Below are 12122 nucleotides of genomic sequence, written 5' to 3' on the forward strand. Positions count from 1 at the left end.
CGAAAAGAAGACTGGATACACCCCCATTGGAATCAGGGCCATGGGCTACTAAGTGGAAAGTTCTACACTATGTTCTCTTTCCAAGCTTCAATTTTCAAATTAATATCAGAGTTAAGTTTTTATCATAGAGTCCCGGTCTCTGTTCCACTTCTTCAATAATGATGTCATTATCAATATCGTCTTCTCGGATATACAGTATTTGTGTAGACGATGACGCCATTTAGCGTGCACCAGTCGAGAATCGGAAAGCAAATGCGAACGAACGATGCTTAGAGCGTCAATCAATTTTGTCTTTGATTTTCAAAGCTCGGGCTTGTTCGCCGATCGGCGTACATGTCATGTCGTAACATGCGCGCGTACAGATATAGACTTGTTATGACTTATGAGTGAGGACAAAATCAACCCGTGCGCGCCAGCCCTTACTTTTTCCTTCACCCCGTAAAATCTTGCCAAACTCTGAGTCATACTTCATAGTTGATTCTGGGTTAGATTTGTTAACCTCTAGGTCTTGGAATAGCTAATCAAAAATAGAAATTCAAATCTTCTTATTTTTCATCTTAATTTTTTCCAATGTATTAAAATTGGTTTATACTTTTATATACCTAACATAGGCCAGGTACAGGAGAATTTTAAAGCTTCCTCAAATAATTCATAAACCGGAAAAGCCCAGAACTTGGGCCGTTCTACAACGCCAACGCTAAACGACCATGCAAGCCGTCAAACATCTTTAGTCGCTTTATTTTGAGATCACTTCACGGGGCTCCAACTCAAGCGTGTCATACTCATATTGATTCACTTTAACATATTACGTCTATTTAAAAAGGAGCGCAGTACCACCGACAGTAATTCGGTGATAACTTGGTTATAAAACTTTTCTTTATTTAGAGAAGATTTTCCCTAGTGGTGGCTAAACGACTCGCATCCCTGAGGTTGTAGGCTGTGCTTATGGACTTTCCGTCGTCTTTCGGTCGTCGTTTCCGTTTAGGTGACCGCCATGCCACAGACCCAAAATGATCACGAAAAACATATAGAAATCAGAGGCTTAACCTAAAAGGTTAATTTTAGCGTTGCCTAGAGATGTTGGGTCGCTCTGCATCTTCTACCGCATTTACCATGGGGAGTGTTCAGAAGAGTTGATCGGTCTAATACCCGCAGCTGAGTTTCATTATCGGACGTCAAGGCAAAATACAAAATACCATCCGTATCACCTCGACGGCCGTCGTTCCACAACTGAGCAGTTTTCAGCAGGAACCAGCTGCCCACTGAAGTATTTCCGAACCAATTCGACTTAGGGTCCTTCAAGCGCACCAATTCTTGAATGGCCGGCAACGCGCTTGCGAGCCTTGTGGCAATGTGAGTGTCCATGGGCGGCGGTATCGCTTAACATCAGGTGAGCCTCTTGCCCGTTTGCCTGCTATTACATTTTAAAAAAAGGTTGTAAAGCACCGGTTTCTTTTCCCTTGTTAAATGATACCGCCGCCCATGTATCTCTCCATGCCAGTGGGCTCGCAAGTGCGTTGTCGAAGTGGTTCGAAAAGCTTCTTCCACATAGTGGTGGTGCGCGGAGAAAACTGGGTCGAGGTGATACGGGTGGAATTTCGTATTATGCCTCGACGTCCGATGATGAAACTCAGTTGAAGATCTACGTTTCTGGTAACAAACATTTGTGGAACAAAACTATTCATTCCCTATTTTTTGGTTCAATTGTTCTTCTCCGTTAAATAAAGAACATAATATGAAAATTATTATCCCTAGTACTATTATTAAAGGCATGGATTTTATATTTACACAATATAATATGTAAAAGCATTGGTGCAAACATATTCATTTAGATAAAGCGTTATTTGCATTATGAACACAAAACTATTCTATACTCACCATTAGTATACGCGAAGCTCACATTGTTAAAACATTGGGACTCCATTTTACTGGGCAATTGATAAAAACATTAAAAAACTACATTGCAGACACATGTATTTGTTTATTTTGTATCACGAACTATGTCACGGGTGACGCTTATATTTAAGTATTTGTCATTATTTATAGATAAACATTTATAAAAATTGTAAACTTGTAAATAAATTACGAAATAAACGAAACACGACTCGCAAATGCATAATTTTCTAATTAACATTAAATTTCTAAATAACAAAACGTTTTTAAGCAAATAAATGAGATGAATAATTACTTAAGACAAGTTTTTTTGTATGTTACAGATGGCAAACGGGCAGGTCGCCCGTGGACACTTACACTGCCAGAAGGCACCCAATCGTGCCGCCGGACTTTTAAAAATTGTTACTCTCTTTTCTTGAAGAACTCGGAGTAGAATTGGTTAGGAAATACTCCAGTGGGCAACTAGTTCCAGATAGTGTTGTCGGCAAAAATTGCCTTAAGGAAATTCAGTTGTGAAACGACTGACGAGGTGATACGGATGGTATTTTGTATTCTGCCTTAACGTCTAATGATGCAACTCAGCTGCCAGTATTATTCCGAACAACTCCTCTAAACTCTCCATGTGAGTAACAAATAACACGGCATGGTATTTAGAGTCATTTCTATATAGTTATAGAAGATGTTTATATGCAATATGGCCTGTCGATGACTACAGTAAAGCACTATAGAGCTTATAGAATAGCGGCCAATCGGGCTGGAGGCTCGTCTGGGCTTTTAAGTGATATCGCTTATGGACACTCGCACTGCCAGAAGGCGCTTCTATTTTAACAATATTTAATAGGCTTTTTCAACTCAATATTCCCTTAACTTAATAAATTATATATTAGGTAGAATCATTGAGTAAACATAAAGGATAGATAAAAGTAGGAGTACATCCCACTGGATTTAAACGTATAACAGAAGCGGGAGCGTTTCAAGCAACATCGGCACTATTTATTCATTTCTCGCTTCCTCTCAAATTGAAAGCTACTTCAACCCCATGAGATGTAAGAACCTAACAACCCTACGGATCCCTAAGCCCTACAGATATACCATAACACATAAATAGTGAATATATAAATACGTACGGGATCTCTGCACCAAGAGACCTAAGGCAACAGACGGAGCCCTACGGGTAGGATCAAAGGTTCGAGAATTATCTCAAAGCTATCAGGCAGGCTCAGCACGATAATTAAGACCTTGAAGTAGCCTTCGCCACTTTGAGAGGAAGCGAGAAATGAATACTATTATCGGCTACATTTCAGACATTTGGCATATATTTATGTGGAAAATAAATTATGATTGAAAATATGTAGGAATTTTTTAAGTCCTGGAGAAGTCCAATACTGTTAATATAATAAAAAAAATGTGTGCGTGTAATAGAATGAACACACGAAAGAAGTGAAACTTCTTTATGACCTTACTTTTAGAAGAAATAATCTTCTAATTTTAATTGAAATTGCTTAAAGTTTAACAAAAGGCTTTTAGTATCGTAGACATGAATACAAATAATACAATTATTTCATTTTACCTTATTACTACTAAGATTATTACAGAACTTCAATAATTGTAATAGAATTATTACAATAATTCTGATCGTTATTATATATTTTTGTTATAAATGGCTTCGAATCAACCACGGTAGGGACAAGATAATATGGCTCGTAACGGTAAAATGTGACGCGTAACCGAAAAATGTGACGGTAATTTTTTTTTCCAACGCCGACAAAGAAGTTTCACATCAAAAAAAGTGTTTTAATTATACTTAGCTATAGTCAGCATTTAAAAATGGTTATAAACTTTAATTCGTTACACACTATATCGTACCGTTTAAGTGGTTAAATTTTAAAAGAATATGCGTGTACAACAAAATTTTATGTAAACAAGCCTTTCCGCTCCGCTTATAAAACAAGTTTTGGTTTGTAATATTCATGTAGGTTTAATGCATACAACCCGAATTGGGCAATTCGGTCAAGTACACACCATCTTTGGCAGTGCAAACTGTGCCTAATCTTCATCTTACATACATTAGTGAAAGCCGATTATAAGCGTTTTCTTTTTATTACCATTTTGATATGTCATCCTTTTTAATTTTAAATTTCCATTAATAATCTTCTATAACTATATATAAATTACTCTAAATATCATGCCGTGTTACTAGTTACTTACATTGAGAGTGTTTAGAGGAGTTGTTCGGACTAATACTGGCAGCTGAGTTTCGTCAAGGCAATTATGTTTGTATTAACAAAGTACCATCCGTATCACAGCGTACCGTACGTGGATAAGGCAGTTTTTACCGCGCACCACCACTAAGTAGAAGAGAACCACCACTAAGAAGTATTTTCAAATCAATTCAACTTAGGGTCCTTTAAGAAAGTAGCCTACCAAGTCTTAAGTCCAAAGGATGGTGTGTCCATGTCCTCCTCATGAGCCTCCTGCCCGTTTGCTTCCTATTACGTTAAAAAAAACTAACACAATAGGAACACATTGTCTCCTTACATCAAAATCACTTTATTATTATACTGTCAAATAGCTTAAGTATAATAAATTTGTGTATGGTATCTTGTTTAAGTAGACATGAACGGATCTAAAGTCGTACTAAACGTAGTTCAAATAAGAATAGGATCGAACGCAAATAGCCTGCTTTGTGTGTTTCGGATTTCATAAAAATATGACACGAATTGATGACGATGTGAGAAAAGTGTTGGGAAGACTTTTACTTTGTTTAGCAGTAACAATCTAGTTTTTCCTTGAAATTTTACTCTTAAATTTCAGTTTCCTTTCATTTTTTTTCTATTAATTAGGTTTTCTGTTTTATATATATTGTTTACCTATGTAATCTGTTTCGGTTTAGTATATTATCTAAGTGTTTTGTTTTATAATATTTATATTACCAGTAAATAAGTAAATTAAAAAAACGTCATAGCCAATAATGTTGGCTCAAAAATTATTTTAACTCAATTGCCTCAGACTCATTTAAACCGTTATCCAATACATATGCAAATAATTTATCTCCAACATAATTGTCAAGTGACATTTGACATGAATTCTGAACGTCATTGTCTAACCCAGTATAATGGATTTCCAATGGTATCTGCTTCACCAAGCGATTGCGCACCAATCACTACTGACCTCCAGTTCGAAGTACACAGATAGAGGAGACCGTACCCTGACGTGTGGAGGCATCTGCTGTCGACTGGGTGGAGGTACTCCTGGGGGTATGGCACGTCCTCGCTCTCGGAGTGCTGGATGGGGTCCCACAGTGCGTACAGGCCGCTCTTGTTTTACTGCTGTTGAAAGAAGACTCTTTAGGAGAAGAAGGATGAAAGTGTTAGGTTTTAGTTCAATAGAAACACCGACTAGCTTTCATTCACGTTTTAGTACAACAAATGTTAATATTTTTGAAAAAAATCATACTTATTCATAAATGTTTAATGTTTTATTCAATGTTTTCTCCTTATCACACCTTACTAAAAACCAAAGAAACAAAAGTGATAAAAGATATTTATGAAACATCTAAGAGGTTGACAATATTTTTATGAACAAGAGCAATGATTTTTTACTCTACATACGTTATGTTAATTTGGAACTTTTGGGTTAAATTACGTAAAAAAAACATTTTCAATATATTTTAATCAATACAATCACATGCTTATATCTTAGTAACAACAATACTAGCATTTGTAAGACAATTTCATCAAAAATATTCTATCTTAAATTATTATTAATATTAAAACACAAATCAGTGTAATTGCACTGTTAAAGTACTTACTAGATTAAGATTACGCTGAGATGAAAGAGACAAACTATTTCATAAATATTTATTAATATACAAGAACTCGTACAAATATAGCGATCATTATTTATTTAATCTTGAAAAAATATTCTCTTGATATGTAATTTAACTTCTCCAAGGAAAACAACATAAGGTATATGTCTTATATCGCGATATTTGATTAATTAATAGCATTCATTGCGTATACGCGTATACGCAGCGAAAATTGTTTGTGTTTAGTATTGTATATATACAATACTAAGCACAAACAGTTTTCGCTTCAATTATTATAAATCTAGTTACTTGAAATTAAAAAAAAGTAGTGTTTCTTGCCAGTATTCTCGACTGTTGACCGTTCTACGCTCTGTAATAGAGCTGGTAGTAAACCTCTCAGACATTTGATTTTTGGAAGTTCATAAATATATAAAACCTACATGTATTTTCATTTTAATTTGAAGGCGAATTTAGGGTCTTCGCAGTGAGGCTATGGCATTCACTTCCGGTCCGTCTCTGCTTAGCTTCTCTGTCTTCCTTTAAATCTCAGTACAAGCATTGCGTATCCAAATCGGTGCCTTTTCCATTGTGTACATATGTTTTACTGTTTTGTTTTTTTACATTATTTTGTCACAGTTATTTCATATCCTATCTTGTCCTCTATTTTTTTCCAGTGTTTCCCTGGAAGAAAACGCTCGGAAACGATAGACTCGATATTTTAATTGTACTGGATTTCTTGCGTAAAATAAATAAGATTTTATACAATGCCACTGCTAGGCAATTGCGTAATATGACAGTATATAGACCATATGGGATTACGAGGTTTGTGTAGATTTCACGACTGTTTAAGCTACATATTCTATAGAATGTGTGAACATTTAAATTTAAAAGCAGCGCTGGCACTAGCGATTTACAACACTGACGTTCGACGTTCAAATCCAGCTGGCGTATTTTTTTTTTCATGTGCGTAATTAAAATTCGATGAGGGCAAACCTATATATTTTACACCCAACAGTCTTCTTTACGCGGAAATAGGTGATATTTTGCAATCTGAGGCGAAGAAATATTGAATTAATTTGCATTCGGAATATTTGTATTCACAAGTTTGATCAGCGTGTCTTGGTAAATTGGTAAACCGCGTTCGGCGTACAAATAAAAATTTGTTGCGTCAAAAACCATCCAAATTAAGATACACATAAAGAAAAGGTTATACAGGTTCAACAAAAAATAGAAAACAATGTTAAAAGTTGTTGTATTGTTTCATGAAAGTGTTGTCATACGGACGTCGTTCTAGATTCGGAACAAACCCAACCCCGTAGCTCCACGCTCATTTATTTTGCACGTTTGACTCAAAAATTATGTTAAATAATTCACTTAAAACTATTATTTGCTTTTTAAAATTTTCTGATGTTAAACTCAGTAACGTAAAGTCGCTTCCCGCCTTTTGTGCGCTTAGATCTACTACGCAAAGAATTTAAATGCCATTATCATTTAGAGTATGTAGTACGCTGTGCGAGATTTCTTAATCGAGAAATTAAAAGTAAAATAGTAGGCAAAGATTTAATGACAGGTTGTAAGACATCCACAATTAATCTATAACATGATGAACTCTAGCGACATTATGTATTACATTTCTATAAAAGTTGTATTGAGTTTTATAATAAAAACGAAACCTGTCAGGTGCCCATTCCTGAATGTAAGCTGTGCAATTTGATGTAAATTTATGTATTTGATGTGTGTTAGACTTATTTATTGCACAGTATATAAATCAATATCGTTCGCTTGATATTATAGATAGTAGGCTGATAATTTATAAAAAGTATTGTTAATCGCTTATTCGGTACCTTATCCCCATTGTTAAGCAAAAACTAAAATTTAAATGTAATATTTTTTTTAAAAATTGGTCACCATAATTGTCATATATTTTAGAATATATAGTACGTAACACATACTGTAGGAAATGCTTTATACATGATATATTATACTTTAATAAATAAATATCGTTAGCACATAACTGTATGTACGTTCCTGAATAGCGTTTACATCTTCTAGAAAGCGTTCTGTTCTGAAAACGCCTAAAACATCTCGGTAATGAAAGCCCATCAAATTCCATTTGAATGTCCATATCGTTACGAAAGGTTTAACGTTTGTCAACTTCATTTACTTTCGCCATTCATGTACCGCATCGCAAACACTAAAGACATCCGTGACACTTTCATAATTGGAATGCCGAAAGAGACAGATAATACAACACAATCACAATTTATATAATTCAAATACTATTTAGTTATAGAGAAACCTATTTAATTTGACATACACATACTGTGGTCAAATATAAATAGCCATAATAATCCTTAAATTTTGCATGTTTACGTAAAGTGAACTATATATTAAAGTACACTATATTAAAGCGGAGAGCTTTGATTACTTATATGTTAGCAATGAATTTCCAAAACTACTAAACAGATTTGAAAAATTATTTCACTATAAAAATTTCAACATTATCCCTGAGTAACATAGGCTATTTATTTCCATGATAAAGTATGAAGTTATAGCGGAATTGAATAAAAATTCTCCATATATATATATCAAACAATTAACTTTAAAACAATGCATATGGCAGTAGAAAGTATAAGTTCACATGTACTTGAAATAGCTGACCTAACTGGGTGCTTTCGTCAGTGAACAGTGTCAGCTCACTTAGAATATTTAGTACCTACTCGTTAGCACATCGTGCTCAACGTGAATTAAAACTAAGTACTCTTGCAATGTTGCCTTACGTGGACACTGGGCACGAACAACGAATGTTCGATGTTTCATACCGTCCATGTTATAAAATACAAAAGCTTGTTATTTAGGTGAACGTTCAGGTATGTAGTGTGGTCTCAGTTTCCGCACTGAGACGCGCAATTGGTCCGTTGTGCGTTAAGGCCTGGCAACTTGAGCCTAGCCACTATCATATAAAAATAATATAAATCCATCTAATTGCACTCTATTAACTAAGGTTGTATCGTGACTCTTTCCATCCAATTGTGTTTACGCGTTTTCAATACAGACAGATGACTTTAATTAAAGAGAAATTAGACGCCTTTGGGAGTCCAAAACAGACGGCCGGGAAACAAAATCATCTAATAGCTAAAAGTAAAATAATTACGAATCTTTCAAATACGTAATTGTTTTTTGGTTAAAAGGTTTTGATGTTTTAAAAGTAATAAAACACGCTAACTCTTATGACTTAATCTTCACCTAGCTGACCTTAAGTGACAATAGGACAATACTACTTTGTTCTTTTACGAGCGACCGAAGCTCAACTACAAGGCCTACAATCAAAACTTGAGTGACAAAACCGTTGTAATTAAAACATGAATACAAATAAAAAGAAACATGATAGGCCCGAATTGGATTTATCAATTATGAGCCGCAAAAAAGTCAGGGGAATATAGAGAACAATATTTTAAAATTATTATATCTTAACGTATTTAAGCGCTCTGGAAGAAAAGTCGGTGATAAAAAAAATATAAATCAAATTATATAAGATTTAGTTTAATAAATAAAAATCCTATCCAATTTTATAAAATTCTAATACTGGTAACACTTTCTATCATTAATCGTGAAATTTGTACACCATTAAATCAAAATTCAATGTAACGATATTTTTTTCGTTTTGATGTAAATCAGATAATAGAATCATGTGGGCCACGCGTGGCTTACCACTTAGCACATACTGCATTAAAACAGGTTTTTATATCAACAAACGACACGTAAAAGTTATTTGTATTTCAAAACATTAGACGATCGTCAATGACGAATAAAATTATCGAACAAATGCCATGTTTATTGTATTGGCTAATAATTTAATAAGTACCTACACAAATATAATTATAATACTCAGTACAATATTGCACACTTGTTTGGAATCAGAAAATCTTAGATAACTCACTAGCTCAATATTTTAAGAAACATTTGAAATGGACCAACAATTCCATGAGATGGAAATATGTAATAATGTGTAAAGTCAGTAAATTTTATTGTCAATAATTACGGTCCAGATTAAAATGCAATAAATGAGATTTGACCTGTGTTAAAACAATGCTGTCCATACTGTAAGTGAAATTTTATACAGAAATACGTCATTTGATTACTAAGGGTTAATGGAAATCATATTCCTGATATTGTATAAATAAGACCAATATACGAATTTCATGAAATTATATTTCTCGACCATACCACATGTATAATCAAGACATGTGTAATATGGACATCTGTTGGTTTTTGTACTTGTCTAAACATTCTTAACACATGACCTAAGTAGGTGCCATATTGGATTTAAATAAAAATATGAACATTTTAAATTGCGAATAATATACTATTTTTAAGATTTTTCATCCTCAGTATTGATTTATTGGTGCTAACATATGCTTTTAGAGCAATAGGAGGCCCCACATAATTTATCAAAATTAAAACATGTCTATTCATCAGTAATACTCATCCTGGTCATAAATTGTCCTAAAACTAATAATAAAATTAGCAATTGTTAGCTAAAAATATTTTTATATAAGCATTGGTTTACAAAGATTAGGTAAGATACATAAAACACTCTTTTATTTAGTGCACAACAAATCCATGCCTAGATTATATTAAAGATCTTTTATGTTATAGATTAATTGAAAAATATCAAATCTTCATGCTTTTTACTTTAAATTAAAAAACACTAACAATCTTGCAGTGTCCACGAGTTGGCTGGTGAATGTGGAGATAAGCTGTAGATAGGCACACCAAAATGCTCTCTTAAACATGAGCTGTTTGTATTCTTCATAGCTTGAACCAGCATTTTTGTAGATTTTCCAACATTTTCACCCTTTTTGAGAAATATGGCAATATCTACACCACAACTTTCATTGACTGCTTTTCTACATTCAATAGCAGATTGTGGTGTCAATTTCTCAACTCCAAGTGCTGAATTACATACTTCATTTACTAGTTCTAGTACAGCAACATCAGTTTGAAAAATGACTTCACAGCAGCCTAGTTTTGAAAAAACATTTTAGAAATATAACATTCATGTCAATACTCCAAGCTAATGGGCTTGGTAATTGTTTAAGGACCTAAGTGATTTCACTACACTTGGAATATGGAACATGGAACATAAATACATATAATAAAAAATAAAACTTTTACAGGTCTACTGGATTTTCCATTTGAAACTTAAAACCAGAATCCAAATTTAAAACAAAAAACCAGTTAAAAATACTTCAATATCTTTTATGGTTTAATATTTACGCTGAATGTAGTTCTTGACCTCAGTAAAGTATGTTTCTTGTTGGAAAACATGTATTTTTTATTCTTTTGGTCCAGGATTTACCCAAATCTTCTCAATAATACAAAATATGGTATATTTATATAATATGGTTCTATATAATCTTTGAAGCATTTCTGAGTAGAAATGCTTCAAGAAGAAGAGTTTCTTTAGTAGGTATTTAAGCTTAATATAATTGAATTACTTTACCATTATCTAGCACATTCCTATCAGACCGCATGTAAAATTTAAACATTTGCTTAAATCCAACAACTTACTGGACTGACAAATATTTGAATTAGAACTAAGGAAACTTTACTTTGATAGTCTCAGCTACGAACAGCATTCAAAATTATTTAATAAGGCCTTCAAATCCAATTTATAGGACACAAAACGTATAATTAGCGCTACAAACGCGCTTCTAGGTCGCACTATTGACATTGAGCTAAGAGATAAAAATACTTATTTACCTGCCTCCCGGTCGAATTTGTTCGGTTTTAGTTGCTCCTGTGTGTGACCCACGATCAAAGGAGACAGAATCCTGGGCCACAACACTGCGAAACATCCCACAACAATCACTAAAACCAACATCGTTTTTCGCGGACCTAACACCTCGTCGATGGCCATTGTTTCGTCGTGTTTTTCGTATCGTTATCGATAATTCACGCACAGCCGGTTACACTCTACGGGAACATATTCGTGTGTGATATAAATAAAGTTTTCCTCGATTTAATTGCGCGACGAGAAAGCAGTCTCTAGAATGACAGCTCACAGCTGTCAGTTGGCAACCCTTCAGCCTCCACCCCGCGGCACGGGAGCGATCGGAAAGTCATACAAACAACGGTGCGTTTATCTTCTTTTCTTCTTGAATCTTCTAGTGATGACCGCCGATGGATTGAGCTGGCTCGATGTGACACAGCCGTATATCATAGTCAATCAGCTATGCCGACATCTTGCCTTCCCAGCCACCGGCTTGTAATGTGATATCTATAGTCACTAAATAAGTTTCAAATATTGACTTAATAATTATCAAGTAGAAGCGAGCGTGCGGCGCTCTGGAGCCTCGGTACAATATGCCTGGGCGCGGAGGCGGCGCTGGCTAATAACCCTTCCCCACCGCGGTAT

At 34.5% G+C, this 12122-nt stretch overlaps 1 protein-coding gene across 7 annotated transcripts in view; it reads right to left on the minus strand.

Annotated features, from left to right (window-relative positions):
- Nucleotides 1-11914, minus strand: part of LOC123714814 — a 28043-nt gene extending 16129 nt beyond the window's left edge. The window contains exons 1-3 of one of the 7 annotated variants that reach the window (XM_045669361.1): nucleotides 11468-11914; nucleotides 10418-10726; nucleotides 5065-5219 (exon numbers count right to left, since the gene is read on the minus strand). In XM_045669361.1, coding sequence (XP_045525317.1) covers nucleotides 5065-5219; nucleotides 10418-10726; nucleotides 11468-11624 — 621 coding nt within the window. In that variant the 5' untranslated portion in view covers nucleotides 11625-11914. Of the gene's footprint in view, nucleotides 1-5064; nucleotides 5223-10417; nucleotides 10727-11467 lie in introns of all 7 variants that reach the window. The other 6 variants (XM_045669364.1, XM_045669363.1, XM_045669360.1 and 3 more) reach the window with 6 other exon arrangements.
- Between the last annotated feature and the right edge of the window lie 208 nt (nucleotides 11915-12122).

Source organism: Pieris brassicae, chromosome 10, assembly GCF_905147105.1.
Source record: "Pieris brassicae chromosome 10, ilPieBrab1.1, whole genome shotgun sequence".
In the NCBI taxonomy this organism is placed as follows: Eukaryota; Metazoa; Arthropoda; class Insecta; order Lepidoptera; family Pieridae; genus Pieris; species Pieris brassicae.